At 44.3% G+C, this 20,396-nt stretch overlaps 1 protein-coding gene across 2 annotated transcripts in view; it reads right to left on the reverse strand.

Annotated features, from left to right (window-relative positions):
• cfap418 (cilia and flagella associated protein 418) overlaps window positions 1-13,301 on the reverse strand; it is a 42,651-nt gene extending 29,350 nt beyond the window's left edge. The window contains exons 1-2 of one of the 2 annotated variants that reach the window (XM_063042569.1): window positions 13,172-13,301; window positions 5,311-5,404 (exon numbers count right to left, since the gene is read on the reverse strand). In XM_063042569.1, the coding sequence (XP_062898639.1) occupies window positions 5,311-5,404; window positions 13,172-13,278 (201 nt within the window). In that variant the 5' untranslated portion in view covers window positions 13,279-13,301. Of the gene's footprint in view, window positions 1-5,310; window positions 5,405-13,160 lie in introns of both variants that reach the window. The other variant, XM_063042560.1, reaches the window with a different exon arrangement.
• Window positions 13,302-20,396: the final 7,095 nt, after the last annotated feature.

Below are 20,396 nucleotides of genomic sequence, written 5' to 3' on the forward strand. Positions count from 1 at the left end.
CTGCTCCATTCCTGTTCATGACTTCTAACCATACTGACTCCAAAGAGGATCCTGCTACATTACCCACCCTTTCTGTAGCTGTAATAGTATCCCTGACCAGTAATGCCACTCCTCCTCCCCTTTTTCTGCCCTCTCTATCCCTTTTAAAGCACTGAAATCCAGGAATATTGAGAATCCATTCCTGCCCTGGTGCCAGCCAAGTCTCTGTAATAGCCACTACAACATAATTCCATGTATGTATCCAAGCTCTCAGTTCATCACCTTTGTTCCTGATGCTTCTTGCATTGAGGTACACACACTTTAGCCCTTCTACCTTCCTACCTTTACAGCCTTTATTTTGCTTCTCTTTCCTCAAAGCCTCTCTATATGTTAGATCCGGCTTTACTCCATGCACTTCTTTCACTGCTCTATCGCTCTATTCACCTGACCTGCTGAATTTCATTTCTATATTGGATTTTGAATTTATTATGTTGCATTTAATTGCAACTATCAACCATGCAATGCTGGTAGAGGCGGCTACAGTAGAGGTGTTGTACTGCTCTATTTTCAATTACGTGCCGAAGAATGAATTAACTACAGCTTGCATAGCTTGCTGCACTCACATCTCTTTTGAATGCTTATAGCAAATGGTTACATAACACAAGCTTCTCTGCAACTTTGCTAACATATTCTAATGTTTGCTAACCCTTTTAATGAATAGTTTATATCTGTTTAGTCCTGCTGTTTAAATGTGAATTTACATGGCTGCATGACCCTTCAGAAGGACATAAGCTTTAAACCTTAGTCATTAAATTCTTAAGCCAGTGCGCTATCAGTACTAATTCATTACATGCAATACTTAACAAAGAATATGGCAAAGTTTATACACCACAGTGCAAATTTGTATCTAAATTCAACGGTGTAAATGTGTTTTTATTTCCCTCCATGCGTTCATCTAGCTTCAAATCATCATTGATGCGAAAGTCAGTTTGTGATAATCAACCAAGTATTTATTTTAAACTAAAATTAAATCCACGTGCAGTTTAGTAGTAGTAAGCCACTTCGTATTTTGTTCAATTGAAATTGTATTGTGCTCCCAAAGATTGGGTTCCCTGTCATGCTCGAGGTAGGTTTCCCGCCTAGGAACTAGGCGTGGTTTAAAGAATTTTGCATGTGCTATTTTTGGTAGTTGCGAATCCATCAGAAATTGATTGAGTCTGTTCAAACCCACGGTTATGTTTGACTTTGAGTCAGCAACTGGCTCGCTGGCAGCCTGGTTTGAATCAGAACCAAAAATTAATGGGTATTGTATTCTAGAAGGAAATCTCAAATAGCTAGAACACGTACTGGAAAAGCATAGAGCAGGGGTCCACAACCTTTTTTGCACTGCGGACCAGTTTAATATTGACAATATTCTTGCGGACTGGCCGACCGGGGGGAGGGGGGTGTTAATCACACCCGGAATATAGGTGATAAGTCAACTATAAGTCACTTATAAGTGGCTAATACACTCAATTTCGTTTCTAAAAGGGTTTACCTAACGAATTTAATATTAAACACACAGCGCATATTTTCCTCGCATGAATATAGGGATAAGTCAATTATAAGTCAATAGCATCATAACATTTTAAGTAACGTTTGGATATTAAGCACACAGTACATACTTTCCTCATATGAACATATAAAATCATTGCAACACACCAATATCGCTGAATCAGTGGAGCCCTGGGCTTGTTTCCCTGCAACAAGATGGTCCTATCGAGGGGTGACGGGAGACAGCGATACTCGAAGGGGTTTCCTTATGTCCAGTCTATTCCGCAATTTAGTTTTCGTTGCATTCATTGCAGAAAAGCCCGCTTCGCAGTGATATGACGCTGGAAATGGAAGCAACGTTTTCGTGACTATCTCAGGATATTCAGCCTTGACTTTGTTCCAGAATGCCAGCAGAGATGTTATGTCAAACATACTTTTCACCCCACTGTCATTTGCAAGCTCGAGGAGTTGAACTTCTTCCCGCGCTGACATGGATGATTCACCGGGGAGGAGCTGCAGCTTCTCCCAGCAGTTCACGGCACATGTCCTTGGCAGCAGGCAGAATCAATTCTTCACCTACAGCGAAAGGCTTCTCAGCCTTAGCAAGCAACACACATCAAAGTTGCTGGTGAACGCAGCAGGCCAGGCAGCATCTCTAGGAAGAGGTACAGTCGACGTTTCGGGCCGAGACCCTTCGTCAGGACTAACTGAAGGAAGAGTTAGTAAGAGATTTGAAAGTGGGAGGGGGAGGGGGAGATCCGAAATGATAGAAGACAGGAGGGGGAGGGATGGAGCCAAGAGCTGGACAGGTGATTGGCAAAAGGGATATGAGAGGATCATGGGACAGGAGGTTCGGGAAGAAGGACGGGGGGGGCAAGGGGTATATTCAGAGGGACAGAGGGAGAAAAAGGAGAGAGAGAGAAAGAATGTGTGTATAAAAATAAGTAACAGATGAGATACGAGGGGGAGGGGGGGCATTAGCGGAAGTTAGAGAAGTCGATGTTCATGCCATCAGGTTGGAGGCTACCCAGATGGAATATAAGGTGTTGTTCCTCCAACCTGAGTGTGGCTTCATCTTTACAGTGTTGGAGGCCGTGGATAGACATGTCAGAATGGGAATGGGAATTAGCCTTAGCAATACGGCCAGCCACTAGGTACTATGCTCTCAGAGCAGCAGCATTTGTGGAGGTGATGGCTCTCAGCACTTGCTTCTGTCCCGCTTGCTCACGTTTTTTCTGCTCAAAAAACTGAGTTGGATTTGTCTTTAAGTGCAAGGTGCTTGGACTCAAGGTGCCGAAGCAGTTTTGGGGGCTTCATTGCCTCATTAAACAGCTTGTCTCCACATATCACACACAGGGGCCTTGGAGCGTGCGAGTCACTGGTTGCAATAAAGCCATATTTTATGTATGAGTCGTTGTATTTTCTGTTGAAGGAAGCTTTCTTTTTTTTTGCGGTCTCGGCCTCAGCTGTCTGTGTTATCATCATCGTTAGGCCTTTTATGTCCCCTATCATCTCTTCCAAAGAAACTCTCAAGTGACGTTTGTTTCTTACTGATCGAGTAGTTGTAGGTTAATGACCGACTGATGACTTCGTGTGCATTCAAGTTCAACACTGAGCATGACAGGGAATGAGGAAAGGTGCAGCTGACTTATATCGTTTCATATCCCCAAATCATATTGTTTCCTCATGGCCTGGTAGCACACGTTTTGCGGCCCAGTGGTTGGGGACCACTGGAAGAGAATCCTGAAAATGATCCCAGGAATGAAGGGGTTAACATATGAAGAGCTTTAGGACTGTGCTCGCAGGAGTTTAGAAAAATGAGAGGGGACCTCATTAAAGTCGATCAAATATTGAAAGGTCTGGATAGAGTGGATGTGGGGAGGTGCAAGGCACTCCAGGACCAGAGGGCACAGCCTCAGAATTGAGGGGCATCCATTTAGAACAGAGGTGAGGAATAATTTCTAAAAAATTGTGACTCCATGGAATTCATTGCCATAGATGGCTGTGAAGTCCAAGACATTGGGAATAAAAGGATTCTTTTCTGGTTGGCTGCCAGTGACTAGTGGTGTTCCGCAGAGGTCGGTGTTGGGACCGATTCTTTTTATGCTGTAGATGATGGAATAGATGACTTTGTTGTCAAGTTTGCAGATGATACGAAGAATGGTGGAGGGGCAGGCAGTGTTGAGGAAACAGGTAGGATGCAGAAGAACTTAAGACAGATTAGGAGAATGGGCAAGAAAGTGGCAAATGAAATACAGTGTTGGAAAATGCATGGTCATGCACTTTAGTAGTAGAAATAAATGTGCGGACTATTTTCTAAATGGGGAAAAAGTCCAAAAATCTGAGAACGCAAAGGGACTTAGGAGTCCTTGTGCAGGGCACCTTAAAGGTTAACTTTCAGGTTGAGTCAGTGGAGTGGAAGGCAAATGCCATGTTAGCATTCATTTTAAGAGGTCTAGAATACAAGAGCAAGGATGTGATGCTCAGGCTTTATAAGGCACTAGTGAGGTCTCACCTTGAGTATTGTGAACAGTTTTGGGCCCCATATCTTAGAAAAGATGTGCTGACATTGGAGAGGGTCCAGAGGAGGATCACAAGGATGATTCCAGGAATTAAAGTGTTATCATGCAAGGAATGTTTGATGGCTCTGGGTCTGTACTTGCTGGAATTCAGAAGGATGAGGGGGGATCTCATGGAAAACTTTTGAATGTTGAAAGGCCTAGACAGAGTAGGTGTGGAAAGGATGTTTCCCATGGTGGGAGAGTCTAGGACAAAAGGGCACAGCCTCAGGATAGAGGGGCACCCTTTCAAAACAGAGATGTGGAGAAATTTCTTTAGCCAAAGGGTAGTGAATTTGTGGAATTTGTTGCCACATGCAGCTGTGGAGGCCAGATTGTTGGGTGTATTTAAGGCAGAGATTGATAGGTTCTTGACTGGACAGAGCATCAAAGATTATGAGGAGAAGGCTGGGAACTGGGGTTGAGGAGGAGAAGAAAAAGGATCAGCCATGATTGAATGGTGGAGCAGACTCGATGGGCCAGATGGCCTAATTCTGCTCCTATGCCTTATGGTCTTATATTTAAAGTGGAGGTTGATAGATTAATCAGGGTGACAATGGTTACACGGAGAAGGTAGGAGAATGGGATTAAGAGGGATAATAAATCAACCATGATGGAACGAAGCTGCAGACTCCATGGGCCAAAAGGCTTAATTCTATTCCTAGGTCTTATATTCAGCAAATGCTCAAAATTTTCAAGTGAAGCATGTGACAGGGACCAGAAGGCAGATAATTACTGTAAAAATAAACCATAGCGTAAATAAAAAAATGCTTCATCATAAACTGAGAAGATTGCTGTATCTCCATGCCATAGCTGCATAACAGTTAGCATGCCACTATTATAGCTCAGGGCGTTGGAGTTCAGAGTTCAATTCCTATGTTCTCCCTAAGGAGTCTCTACGTCTTCCCCATGAGCGTGTGCGTTTTCTCTGGTTTCCTCCCACAGTTCAAAGATGTACTGGTAGGTTAACTGGTCATCGTTAATTCAGTTTACAATCATTAATACGATTGGTTTAGGGCTACATCAGGGTTGCTGGGCTTGCGGCTCAAAGGGTTGGAAGAGCCTATTCCACCCCGCATTTCCAAATAAAAGTACAGTACAATAACTATTGTACAACAATTTTAAAATGAACAAAAATCACTGTATATAATAATTTTTAAATACATAAAAATGTTATCTAAACTTATCTTGGACATTTTCTTTAGGTGAGTTTGCATTAAACTAATTTCATATCACTTACAGAAAGGTCTGATATACTTGGATCATCATAAAAAATATCGTTAATAAGATCATTTAAATCATCTTCTTCCTGGAAAGTTTCATCTGAAGGTGAGCTGAAAACCAGAACAAAATATGTCAAAGTCAATCGATATGAGAGCCAGTGTGATGAATGAAATCTAGCACCAAATATTTCACAGCAACATATGAGCAACATCTATAACTTCCAAATGTTTAAAATCAAAATGTAAAACAGCAATAACTCAGATTAGTCAGAACCTACTCTACAAACAGAAATTTTCACATTCTTTAGGAGACAAAGAAATTCTTCTCATGGTCACAAAAAATTAAGAAGCCATCATGCAAAAATTTGCTCCAATAGCAAATTTCAATGGTTAAGTGGCAAATTTATTTATTTATTTCACGTAACAGGCCCTTCTAGCCCATTGAGTTCAGCAGATCAGCAAGGATAGAGGGTTGGTTAACTAATAGAAAGCAGAGAGTTGGGATACATGGGTGTTACTTTATTTACTTTACTGTCACCAAACAATTGATACTAGAGGGTACAATCATCACAGCGATATTTGATCCTGCGCTTTGCGCTTCCTGGAGTACAAATCGATAGTAAATATAATAAAAATTTAAATTATAAATCATAAATAGAAAAGGGAAAGTAAGGTAGTGTAAAAAAAAAACCGAGAGGCAGGTCCGGATATTTGGAGGGTACGGCCCAGATCCGGGTCAGGATCCGTTCAGCAGTCTTATCACTGTTGGAAAGAAGCTGTTCCCAAATCTGGCCGTACAAATCTTCAAGCTCCTGAACCTTCTCCCAGAGGGAAGAGGGACGAAAGATGTGTTGGCTGGGTGGGTCGTGTCCTTGATTATCCTGGCAGCACTGCTCCGACAGCGTGCTGTGTAAAGTGAGTCCAAGGACAGAAGATTGGTTTGTGTGATGTGCTGGGCTGTGTTCATGATCTTCTGCAGCTTCTTCTGGTCTTGGACAGGACAACTTCCATATCAGGTTGTGATGCACTCTAGAAGAATGCTTTACGGTGCATCTATAAAAATTAGTGAGGGTTTTAGAGGACAGGCCAAATTTCTTTAGCTTTCTCAGGAAGTAAAGGCGCTGGTGGGCCTTCTTGGCAGTGAACTCTGCTTGGTTGGACCAAGTCAGGTCATTTGTGATATTGACCCCGAGGAACTTAAAGCTTCTGACCTGTTCCACCTGCGCACCTCCGATGTAGATTAGGTCATGCGGTCCGCTACTCCTTCTGAAGTCAACAACCAATTCCTTTGTCTTGCTGATGTTGAAGGTTAGGCTATCGTCTTTGCACCATGACACCAGGTTCTTAATTTCCGCTCTGTACTCAAACTCATCATCACCCGAGATACGGCCTACAATTATTGTGTCATCAGCAAACTTATATATTGAGTTCGAGCCTCTGCTTGGCAATCAGTGGTGAGCGGTGTGCTGCAGGGGTCGGGTGGGTGCTGGGCCCACAACTGTTCACGGTATACGTTAATGATCTGGAAGAGGGGACCAAATGTAATGTATAAAAGTTTGCAGATGACACTAAATTGAGTGGAAAAGCAAACTGTGCAGAGCATATGGAGAGCCTGCAGAGTGATATAGATAGGTTAAGTGAGTGGGCAAGGGTCTGGCAGATGGAGTACAGTATTGGTAAATATGAGGCCATCCACTTTGGAAGGAAAATTGGAAGAGCAGATTATTTAAATGGTAAAATGGTAAAAAAATTGCAGCATGCTGCAGTGCATCGGGTCTTGGGAGTGCTTGTGCATGAATCATAAGAAGTTGATTTGCAGGTGCAGCAGGCAAATAGGATGTTGGCCTTCATTGCTACAGGGATTGAATTCAAGTGGTTATACTGCAACTGCAGAGGGTACTGGTGAGGCCACACCTGCAGTACTGCATGCAGTTCTGGTCTCCTTACTTGAGGAAGAATATTCTGGCTTTGGAGGCAGTTCACCAGGTTGATTCCAGGGATGAGGGGGTTATACTATGAGGAGAGATTGAGTCGCCTGGGACTGTCCTCGCTGGAATTCAGAAGAATTCAGAGAGGAGATCTTGTAGAAACATATAAAGTTATGAAAGGGATAGATAAGATAGAGGCAGCAAAGTTGTTTCCACTGGTAGGTAAGACTAGAACTGGGGGACATAGCCTCAAGATTCAAGGGCATAGATTTAGGACGGAGATGAGGAGGAACTGGCTTTCCCAGAGAGTGGTGAATCTGTGGAATTCTCTGCCCAATGAAGCAGTGGAGGCTACCTCAGTAAACATATTTAAGATAAAGTTGGATAGATTTTTGCATAGTAGGAGAATTAAAGGTTATGGGAAAAAGGCAGATAGGTGATGGGTCCATGGTCATGATCGTATTGAATGGTACAGCAGGGACGATGGGACAAATGGCTTATTCCTGCTCCTATTTCTTATGTAACCCACCAAATTAACCGTAGGGTAATCACAGGGCATTTACAATGACCACTTAACCTACTAAATGGTATGTCTCTGGACTTTGGGAGGAAACTGGAGCACCCAGAGAAAACTCACATGGTTCAAGAGGTGAACGCACGTACTCCTTGGGAGCAGATGGCGCCAAAATTGAACTCCAAACTTTGGAATGCCAAGCTGTGATAGGATCATGCTAACCTTTACACTGCCATGGCATCCACACTTACTATGATGGTGAATGCAAAACCACTACTGCATTTCTTTCAGTTAATCACATCCAAATACAGATGATATAAAAAAAACTGGAAATGTCTATTAAATTTCATTGTTCATCACATGATTCCACATCTAAACACTGGCATGAGGCAGTTCAGCATTATGTTGGATGGGTATAGAGAGTGGAACAAAGGGCAGTTGGAGGACTGTCTGTGTGTGAGTGAGGGGGAAGAATGGGCTTATTTTGTTTTTTCTTGTCTTCTGTGTTGCTCTGCCAAGCACTGTGGGCATGCTATATTGGTGCTGGCATGTGTGGTGACACTTGCTTGCTGCCCCAAGCACATTGTACGATTGTGTTGGTTGTTAATGCAAACAGTGTATTTCACTGTATGTTTTGATGTACAGTACATTTGATAAATACATGATTTTGGGTTGAAGAGTTAAGGGGTTTGAGGAAAACCCCTTAACTGTATTGGTGAGGCCAGATGATGAGAGGCATTGATCGTGTGGATAGTCAGAGGCTTTTTCCCAGGGCTGAAATGGCTAACACAAGAGGACACAGGTTTAAGGTGCTGGGGAGTAGGTACAGAGGAGATGTCAGGGGTAAGTTTTTTACTCAGAGAGTGGTGAGTGTGTGGAATGGGCTGCCGGCAATGGTGGTGGAGGAGGATACAATAGGGTCTTTTAAGAGACTTTTCGATAGGCACATGGAGCTTAGAAAAATAGAGGGCTATAGGTAAGCCTAGTAAGGTAGGGGCATGTTTGGCACAACTTTGTGGGTCGAAGGGCCTGTATTGTGCTGTAGGTTTTCTATGTTTCTAAAACTGTGTGATTTAGAGGAAACAACTAATTTCAGGACTTCAGTACACCAGACCCATCTTATTTTCACTATAATCTTTCTGATTTTGTTTCTGTCCTCCACCACTGTCGCCGGCAGCCCATTCCACATACTCGTGCACATACGATAGAAATCAATCTTAAGGAACATCACCACATCTTCTAAGGTTGCTACAGTCCTCAGATCACAACACTGAGATCACTCATCACAGATAAACAAGTTTTTGAGACTGTTAAAATTGGCCACTTCTAGTGAAAGATCATAAACACAAGAGATTCTATAGATGCTGGAAATCCAGAGTAACACACTGAAAAGCTCACCAGGTCAGGCAGCATCTATGGAGGGCAATAAATAGTTGACATTTTGAGCTGAGATCTTTTTTCAGGACTGGAAAAGAAGGCGGCTAAGCCGGAATAAGAAGGCGGGGGGGGGAGTGGGAGGAGTACAAGCTGGCAGGTGATAGGTGAGACCAGGTAAGGGATTGGGGGGGGGTGGGGAAGGGTGAAGTGAGAAGCTGGGAGGTGATGGGAAGAAGCAGAATTAGAATCAGGTTTAATATTACTGGCATATGTCACAAAATTTGTAAAATTAGTGGCAGTAGTACAATGAAATAGGCAATAAATATAGAAAAAAATAAACGAATCACAGTAAGTGTATGTGTAACATAGAAACATACAGCACAGTACAGGTCCTTCAGCCCACAATACTGTGTTGAACATGTACTTAATTTAGAAATTACCGAGGGTTACCCATAGCCCTTTATTTTTCTGAGCTCCATGTACCTATCCAGGAGTCTCTTAAAAGACCCTATCGTATCCGCCTCCACCACTGTTGCCAGCAGCCCATTCCATGCACTCACCACTCTCTGTGTAAAAATCTTACCCCTGACCTACTTCCAAGCACCTTATTCAGCCCTGTGAAAAAGCCTCTGACTATTCACACAATCAAATTAAATTAAATAGTTAATTAAATTAATTAAATAGTTAAATTTAAAATAGTAGTGCAAGAACATAAATAATAAAAAAGAAGTGAGGTAGTGTTCATGGGTTTAATGTCCATTTAGGAATTGGATGGCAGAGGGGAAGAAGCTGTTCCTGAATTGCTGAGTGTGTGCCTTCAGGCTCCTGTACCTCCTCCCTGATGGTAATAATGAGAAGGGGGCAAGTCCTAGGTGCTGGGCGTCCTTAATAATGGACGTCGCCTTTCTGAGAAGAGGTAGAAAGCTGAAGAAGGAAGAATCTGATAGAAGAGGGGAGTGGACAATGAGAGAAAGTGAAGGTGGAGAGGTACTAGAGGGAGGTGATGAAAGGTCACATTTTGTAATGTTAACTTAGATTTTTTTTGACTTATCTGCTAAACATTTCCAGAATTCTTTTTACTTTAAGTTTCTTGGCTCTGTAGTGTTTTGCATCTCAAATTTGCTCTCTCTTGTCCTCATTCTTTTGCTATTTCCATCTCAGATAGACATCATACCCAGCCGGTCACAAGGTCACTCGTTCTTTCACAGACACACCACCTCCCTACAACTTCAGAAGTTTGATTTCTAATTTACCTTTGTTCAGATGAAAGCCCATTGACCTGAAACATTAACTCCATTTCTCATCCACAGACGCATCCTGAGTATTTTCATTTTTATGCACACATTCTTTCTCTCACTCTCCTTTTTCTCCCTCTGTCCCTCTGAATATACCTCTTGCCCATCCTCTGGGTCACCCCCCCCCCCGTCTTTCTCCCTAGGCCTCCTGTCCCATGATCCTCTCGTATCCCCTTTTGCCAATCACCTGTCCAGCTCTCGGCTCTATCCCTCCCCCTCCTGTCTTCTCCTATCATTTTGCATCTCCCCCTCCCCCTCCAACTTTCAAATCCCTTACTCACTCTTCCTTCAGTTAGTCCTGACGAAGGGTCTCGGCCTGAAACGTCGACTGCGCCTCTTCCTATAGATGCTGCTTGGCCTGCTGCGTTCACCAGCAACTTTGATGTATGTTACTAGCATTTATCTAAACACAAAATATTATGGACACAAGAGATTTTGCAGATGCTAGAAATGCAGAGCAACACACACAAAATGCAGCAGAATCTCAGCAGGCCAGGCAGCATCTATGGAGAGGAATAAACAGTTGATGTTTTGGGCTGAAAATTTTCATCAGGAATAAAAATAGAGGAAATACTTGGCAGGTTCAACAGAGCAAAGGGGAAAGGAAACATAAGAAAGGGGAGCAGGAATAGGCCATCTGGCCTGTCAAGCCTACTCCGGTATTCATGGCTGATCTGACCATGGACTCATCTCCACTTAACTGCCTTTCCCCATAACGCCTAATTTCCCTACTATGCAAAAATCTACCCAACTTGGTCTTAGATATATTTACTGAGGAAGTCTCCACTACTTCATTGCGAAGAGAATTCCACAGATTCACCACCCTCTGAGAAAAGCAGTTCCTCATCTTTGTCCTAAATCTACTCCCCTGAATCTTGAGGCTATGTCCACTAGTTCTAGTCTCACCTACCAGTGGAAACAACTTTCCTGCCTCTATCTCATCTATCCCTTTCATAATTTTATATGTTTCCGTAAGATCTTCTCTCATTCTTATGAATTTTCGTGAGTACAGTCCTAGGTAACTAAATCTCTCCTTATAGTCTAACCCCATCATCTCAGGAATCAACCTGGTGAACCTCCTCTGCACTGCCTCCAAAGCCAGTATATCCTTCCTCAAGTATGGACACCAGAACTGCACACGGTACTCCAGATGCGGCCCCACCAGTACCCTGTACAGTTGCAGTATAACCTCCCTGCTCTTAAATGCAAACCCTCTAGCAATGAAGGCCAATGTTCCATTTGCCTTCTTGATAGCCTGCTGCACCTGCAAATCAACCTTTTGTGATTCATGCACAAGCACTCCCAAGACACTCTGCACAGCAGTATGCTGCAATATTTTACCATTTAAATAATAATCTGATCTTCCATTTTTCCTTCCAAATGGCTGCGAAGAAAAGGCATTTCAGGATGTATATTGTATACATTTCTCTGACATTAAATGTACCTTTGAAACCTTAGGATCATGACGTACATGGACTTTGACAATAAATTTACTTTGAACTTTAGAAATCCACAGGACAAGACAACGTCTCTGAAAAGCAGCACATAAGTTAAAGTTTCAGGTCAGTGATCTCAACAGAAATGAAAGTCAGTGATGCAACAAACTTTAAGATGCAAACGCAGGAGATGGAAGGAAGGAAAAGTATTACCAGGAGAAAGAACAGCATCTGGTCAGCTCGTCAGACAATTGTTTATCGACTACAGCTCGGCCTTCAATACTATTATTAAAGCAAATTCACCACTAAGCTCCACAACTGAGTCAATGCCTCCCTCTGCAACTGAATCCTCAATTTCCTGACAATCAGGAAACAACACTTCTGCTACCATTACTCTAAACACTGGTGTCTCACAAGGCTGAGTCGTCAGCACCACCCCCCTGTTCCACTCACTGTACACTCATGACTGAGTGGCCAGATTCTGCACTAATCCATCTACAATTCTGCAGGTGATACGACAGTAGTGGGCTATATATCTGTGGAGAGGATGTCTCCTACAGTGGGACAGCCCTGGAATAGAGAAAAGTCCATTTAGAACAGAGATGAGGAGGAATTTCTTTAGCCAGAGGGTGGTGAATCTGTGGAATTCATCGCTCCAGATGGCTGTGGAGGTCAAATCATTGGTATGTTTACAACAGAGGTTCTTGATTAGTCAGGTTATTAAAGGTTACAGGGAGAAGGCAGGAGAATGGAATAGAATAATAAATCAGACATGATGGAATGGCAGAGCAGACTTGATGGGCTGAATGCCCAATTCTGCTCCTTTGTCTTATGACCTTATATATGAAATAGCAATGAGTTGAAGTATTGTAAGGAGATAGAGAGCTCAATGACATGGTGTCCAGATAACAACCTTCCTCTCAATGGCAGCAAAAGAGCGGGACAGACTTTAAGGAAGGTTGTGGGGGGGGGGGGGTGGTCCACATGCTCCTGTCTACATCAATTGTGTTGAGGTGAGGAACTCAGTAGGTCAGGCAGCATCTATGGAAATGAATGAACTGTCAATGTTTCGGGCTGACACTCTTCTTCAAGACGAGGAGTTTCGTCCCAAATATTTGACTGTGTATAGATGCCGCCCGCCCTGCTGAGTTCCTTCAGCACTTTGTGTGTGTCGTTCCGGATTTCCAGCACCTGCAGAACCTCTATGGTTTATGTTGAGGTTGAGTGTGTTGCTGGTCCCACCTGTCAGGGCCTTTCATTCAGTGAATCGCTCCCCCAACCCCTCGCTCCCACAGAGACACAATTCTGGGGTTTAACCTGATTTTCACCTCCTTGCCCGGGCTTCCGCCCGTCCTCTCCTCCCCCTCGCGGCCCGCCCCCGCCGCCGCAGAGCCGCCTCTGCAGAACCGCAGCTCCACTTCGTCCAGCAGCTCATCCAGGTCGTCCGCCATCGCGGCCTCGCCGGTTGCCTGGAGCCAGCGTCATTACGAGCGCGTTCATATTTCACGTCTCGACGTACGGGCTGAGCTCGCGCGCGAACGGAGCGAGGTGGGATGGGGTGGGGTGGTGCTGGGAGCGCGCACGCTGCCATGGCAACAGGCGGCTGGAAACGGCGGCAAAGCGAGCGGCCTTTCTCCGTGTCGGTGGGACTGTCGGTCAGCGTGTGAAGTGAAAGCACGGAATAGGTAGTTAGCCTGTGAAATTAAAGACTTATCTTAGAACAAATGCATTTCATTAATTTGCTTTGCTTGACATTGTTATACGTTGAATAAATTTGTACAACAAATAATAGGAAGAAGGGTTACGATTAGAATGAGAATCAGAATCAGGTTTAATATCATCCGCATATGTCGTGAAATTTGTTGTTTTGCAGCAGCAGTACATTGCAATACATAGGAATAAAACTATAAATTACTATAAATTAAACAGTGATGTGCAGAAGAGTCCCTCTGAATGCACAACATGTTGAATCTTGAAGTGGATGGGTTACAACAGCAGAGGACAACGAACATGCACTCAGTAGTCACTTTAGAGGGACGGGGGTACCTAATCAAATGGCTACTGAGTGTATATGGGGCTGTGAATACAAGTTTGGAGGAAGGGGATTGGATTTCTTCTGCAGGAAGGGCAGCTGACTTCTCTTGCTTTAGTTCAAAATCCTGTTCTCTGAGGCTTCAGCAAATCAGCCTGCAGAAGTCAAAAGAAAACCTCCCATAAAATGGAACGATGTAATGCTGAGGTTTTAGACTGCTCTTGGAGTATTGTGAGCAGTTTTGGGCCCATTACCTAAGAACAGATGCACTGCCATTGGAGTGGGTTCAGAGGAGAGTCACAAGAATTATTCCAGGAATGAAGGGATTAACACATAGCTCTGGGTTTGTCCTCAGCTGGCTGGTGGCGTAGTGGCATCAGCACTGGACTTTGGAGTGAAGGCTCCTGAGTTCGAACCCAGCCTGCCTCCCCAGCCGGCTTTCCATCTGTGCTGGGTTGAGTGTTGAGCTAGCAACTTGACCTCATAAAAAAGAAATTGCCTGCTACAGAAACATCAACAACAAAAAGTTCATGGCCTATGCAGTCTCGTGCCTTTAAAAGGCAGTTTCCTTTCCTTCCTTTTCCTAGGCCTGTACTCACTGGTGGAGTATGAATAAGTATCTCAATGAAGGATTTCTCAATGAAACCTATCGAATATTGAGATGTTTGCATAGAGTGGATGTGAAGAGGATAGTGGGGGAGTCAGAGGGCACAGCCTTAGAACAGAGGGACATCCATTTAGAACAGAAGTGAGGAGGAATTTCTTTTGTTAGACAGTGGTTAATCTGTGCAATTCATTGCCACAGACACTGAAGACCAAGTCATTGGGTGTATATACAGCGAAGGTTGATAAGTCCTTGATTAGTCAGGGTGTCAAAGGTTCCAAGGGTGGGGAAGGCAGGAGAATAGGGTTGAGAGGGATGATAAATAAGCCAAAAGGCCTAATTCTGCTCCTATGTCTTATAGTCTTCTGGTTTACTTGAGAAACATTCCTATTGCTTTTGGCAAAAGACACCTTTAAAAAATGAACAGGAGCACGTGTTTTGGATTGTGCCAGCTACCAGTTTTTGTTTTAGGGGTTTGAAGCTATTTGGCCTGTAGCCAGTTAAAACAGTATTTGGTCAACTGGACTTGATTTTGCAATTTTCTTTAAGGTGACAACTCCACCGGGACTTGCAGCCTAGTAGTGCCAGATTCAGGTTTGCTGTGGGGCTGGAAGAGATTATATAGACAGACAGGCAGAGAGAGACGAGGCCTTGGAGAATATTGAAAACAAGAACAACAATTTACAAATTGAGAGAATCTGCAGATGCTGGAAATCCAGACAGCATCTATGGAAATGAATAAACAGTCGATGTTTCAGGCCAAGACCCTTCTTCAGTACTGGAAAGGAAGGTGGAAGATGTCAGAATAAAAAGGTGGGTTGAGGGGGAGGAGGACATGCTGGAAGGTGATTGTTGTGGCTCTCTCTTGAGGTCGAGGATGATGGTCTCCATTCTGAAGAAGTGACCCACAGAGCGAAGATGCCTGTGCATGTATTTGTTTAATGTGTACTTGATGTTGCATTACAAGAAGCACACGATACTTCACAAATCAACCAACTGATTCCAATGGCATGGAAACCACGACGATTGAAGCTGATAGGTGAGACCTGGTAGGTTGGGGGGGGGGGAATGAAGTAAGAAAGTAGGAAAGTGATAGGTGGAAAAGGTAAAGGGCTGGAGAAGAACAAATCTGATAGAGGAGAGTAGACCATGGGAGAAAGGGAAGGAGGAGAATCACCGGAGTAGGTGATGGGCAGGTGAGAAGAATAAGGTTGAGTGGGATTTGGGATCAGCCATGATGAAATAGCAGAGAAGACTCGATGGGCTGAATGGCCTAATACTGTTCCTTTGTCTTCTGGTCTAAGAAGAGGAAAGAGGCCAGAATGATGAATAGAAGAAGCAGGAAAGGGGAAGAAAACATTTACTGAAGGAGAAATCAATGTTCATAACGTTAAGTTGGGGGGTACCGAGATAGAATATGAGGTGTTGCTCCTTCACCCTGAGGTGTCTCATTGCCTGAATTACAAGCTGAGGCACTGTCAGACTGGGAGCCAGCCAGCAGATAAATGTAAGCAGCGGTGTGATTGGTGAACAGGTTTTTGGCAGCGGGGCTTTGGCAGGTGTCAGAACTAATGTATAAAATGGCAGATGGAATGTGATGCAGGTAAGCGTGAGGTGTTGCAGTTGTGGGAGGAGCAACCACGATAGGACTTACGCAGTGAGTGGTCGGGCACTGAGGAGAGCTGTAGATCAGAGTACAGACCCATAATCCCTGGGAAGTTGTGTCACGGTTGGATAGTAGTGTAGTGGTTAGTGTGATGCTGTACCAGCTCCAGGCATTGAATTCCAGTGCCGTTCTGTAAGGAGTCTCTGTATATCCTCCCCGTGGAATGTGTGGGTTTCCTCCAGCTGCTCTGCTTTTCTCCCGAGCCGAAACATGTACTGGTTAGGTTAATCAGCCATTATAAATTGTCCTGTGCTTAGAACAGGGTTAATTGGGTTTGTCAGGGCTGCTGTAGTGGCATGGCTTGAGGGGCAGGAAGGCAAACACGAGGAAATCTGCAGATGCTGGGAATTCAAGCAACACACATAAAAGTTGCTGGTGAACGCAGCAGGCCGGGCAGCATCTGTAGGAAGAGGTACAGTCGACGTTTCAGGCCGAGACCCTTCGTCAGGACTAACTGAAGGAAGAGTTAGTAAGAGATTTGAAAGTGGGAGGAGGAGGGGGAGATCCAAAATGATAGGAGAAGACAGGAGGGGGAGGGATGGAGCCCAGAGCTGGACAGGTGATAGGCAAAAGGGATATGAGAGGATCATGGGACAGGAGGCCCAGGGAGAAAGACAAGGGGGAGGGGGGAAACCCAGAGGATGGGCAAGGAGTATAGTGAGAGGGACAGAGGGAGAAAAAGCAGTGAGAGAAAAAGAATGTGTGTATATAAATAAATAATGGATGGGGTACGAGGGGGAGGTGGGGCATTAGCGGAAGTTAGAGAAGTCAATGTTCATGGCATCAGGTTGGAGGCTACCCAGACGGAATATAAGGTGTTGTTCCTCCAACCTGAGTGTGGCTTCATCTTTACAGTAGAGGAGGCTGTGGATATACATATCAGAATGGGAATGGGACGTGGAATTAAAATGTGTGGCCACTGGGAGATCCTGCTTTCTCTGGTGGACAGAGCGTAGGTGTTCAGCAAAGCGATCTCCCAGTCTGCGTTGGGTCTCGCCAGTATATAGAAGGCCACATCGGTAGCACCAGACGCAGTATATCACCCCAGCCGACTCACAGGTGAAGTGTCGCCTCACCTGGAAGGACTGTCTGGGTCCCTGAATGGTGGTAAGGGAGGAAGTGTAAGGGCATGTGTAGCACTGGCAGAAAAGGCTGGCTCTGTGCTGTATCACTAAATAAAAATGAATAAAACTTGAATCAATGCCTGCCCTCTGTAAATAGTTTGAGTGTGATCTCTATTCCTTAGTTAAAATATCAATTTTAGGAGGCCATTCCAAAAAGTAGGTTGCGGACGAGGTGAGAAATCCTGCAAATTTCTATGGATGTACGTTGGAGGGCATTCTGATTGGTTGCATCACCGCTTTGAATGGAGGCCCCAATGCAGAGGATCAGAAAAATCTGCAGAAAGTTGTAAACTCAGCCATCCATCATGGGCACCAGCCTCCCCAACATCGAGGACACCTTCAAAAGATGATGTCTCAGAAAGGCAGCATCCATCATATAGAATTCCCATCACCCAGGACAGGCCCTCTTCTCATTGCTACCATCCTGGAGGAGTTATAGGAGCCTCTAGACAAACACTGGAACAGCTTTTTCCCCCCACCATCAGATTTCTGAATGGAACATGAACTCATGAACACTCACGAACAAGAAAATCTGCAGACATTGGAAATCCAGAGCAACACACACAAAGAATGCTGAATGAACTCAGCAGGTCAGGCGGCATCTATGGAGGGGAGTAAACAGGCAACGTTTGGGGTGAGAGCTTCATCAGGACTGGAAAGGAAGGGGGAAGCTGCCAGATGCAAGATATATCTACATCCCAAATGCTTTTACTGTGGCAAGAGGATATTTTATGAAGGGCATTATAATACTAGGTGCCTTTCTCTCCATAGTTATGTTATTTAAAATTTATCTGTGGAATTCATTGCCACAGACGGCTGTGGAGGCCAAGTCATTGGGCATATTTAAAGTGGAGGTTGATACGTTCTTGATTAGTAAGGACATCAAAGGTTATGGGGAGAAGGCAGGAGAATGGGATTGAGAGGGATAATAAGTCAGCTGTGATGAAATGGCAGAGCAAACTCAATGGTAATTCTGCTCCTTGATGGTCAGGGTCCTGGTGATGGATGCAGCTTTCCTGTGATAGCACTCCGTGTAGATGTGCTCAATGGTGGGGAGGGTTGTACCTGTGATGGCCTGGGCCATATCCACTAACTTTTGTACAAGGGCATTAGTGTTTCCATATCAGACCACGATGCAATCAGAGTCAAAATCAGAATCACAATCAGGTTTATTATCACCAGCATGTGACGTGAAATTTGTTAACTTAGCAGCAGCAGTTCAATGCAATACATAATCTAGCAGAGAGAAAAAAATAAATAAATAAGTAAATCAATTACAGTATACGTATATTGAATAGTTTAAAAACATGCAAAAACCAGAAATATTATATATTAAAAATGTGAGATAGTGTCCAAGGGTTCAGTCATTATACTCTCCATCAACAAATATGTCAAAGTTTTAGTTGTCTTGCCGAATTTTTGCAACTTCTACGAAAGTAGAGCTGCTGCCATGCTTTCTTCGTAATTGCACATACTGTATGAACAGATCTTCTGAAATTATAACACCTTTTTTGACTTCTGAAAGAACTTTGGATCAAAAAAATCAGATTCCAACAGCATCCACCAATACTGACTAAGCCTGCAGAGTCACAAAGTGATCAGGTACTAAACTGATCCAGAAAGAGTCCACAGGAGGGGAGAACTTTCTTCACTTTGTCACTAGTCCAGGGGCAGAGCTACCAATCTGTGCCAGCACTGATATCACTGCCACGGTCCTTGGTAAGATACCACGGTCCAGGAGATAGGTAAGAGGTTCTGTGGAAGAGATTGAGAATCCCAGATGGTCTGTTGCCCCCCTGGTGCCAGGGTCCGCAATATCTTAGATCGAGTTCTCAGTATTCTCAAGAGGGAGGGTGAGCAGCCAGATGTTGTGGTCCATGTAGGGACCAATGACGTGGATAGGAAGGAGGAGGAGATCCTGCAAAGAGAACTTAGGGAGTTATGTGCAAAGTTGAAGGACAGGACCTCCAGGGTTGCAATCTCAGGATTGCTACCCATGCCACGTGCTAGTGAGGCTAGAAATAGGAAAATAATGCAGCTAAATACGTGGCTAAGGAGTTGGTGCAGGAGGGAGGGGTTCATGTTTCTGGACAATTGGGCCTTGTTCCAGGGAAGGTGGGACCTGTTCTGACGGGACGGGTTGCGCCTGAACTGGAGGGGGACTAACATCCTTGAGGGTGGGTTTGCTAGTGCTGCTCTGGGGGGTTTAAACTAGATTTGCTGGCGGGGGGGGGGAACCACAGTGTTAGAGCAGATAGTGAGGTGGAGGAGGATAAAGGTCATGCGAGAACTGCAAGTATAGTGTATGGAGTAAGGCCAGATCTAACATATAAAGAGGTTTTGAGGAAAGAGAAGCAGAATAAAGGGTATAAAGGCAGTAAGGTAGAAGGGCTGAAATGTGTGTACCTCAATGCAAGAAGCATCAGGAACAAAGAATGAACTGAAAGCTTGGACCCAGTACTCCAAGTGTGGCCTAACCAGAGTTTTTTAGAGCTGCATCATTACATCGCGACTCTTAAACTCTATCCCTCGACTTACGAAAGCCAACACCCCATAAGCTTTCTTAACTACCCTATCTATCTGTGAGGCAACTTTCAGGGATCTGTGGACATGTACCCCCAGATCGCTCTGCTCCTCCACACTACCAAGTATCCTGCCATTTACCTTGTACTCTGCCTTGGAGTTTGTCCTTCCAAAGTGTACCACCTCACACTTCTCTGGGTTGAATTCCATCTGCCATTTCTCAGCCCACTTCTGCATCCTATCAATGTCTCTCTGCAATCTTCGACAATCCTCTACACTACGCAGAACACCACCAACGTTTGTGTCATCTGCAAACTTGCCAACCCACCCTTCTACCCCCACATCCAGGGCATTAATAAAAATCATGAAAAGTAAAGGTCCAAGAACCGCTCCTTGTGGGACACCACTAGTCACAATCCTCCATCTGAATGTACTCCCTCCACCACGACCCTCTGCATTCTACAGCAAGCCAATTCTGAATCCACCTGGCCAAACTTCCCTGGATCCCATGCCTTCTGACATTCTGAATAAGCCTATCGTGTGGATCCTCGTCAAATGCCTTACTAAAATCCATGTAGATCACATCCAGTGCACTACCCTCATG

The sequence above is a fragment of the Mobula hypostoma genome, chromosome 1, assembly GCF_963921235.1.
Source record: "Mobula hypostoma chromosome 1, sMobHyp1.1, whole genome shotgun sequence".
In the NCBI taxonomy this organism is placed as follows: domain Eukaryota; kingdom Metazoa; phylum Chordata; class Chondrichthyes; order Myliobatiformes; family Myliobatidae; genus Mobula; species Mobula hypostoma.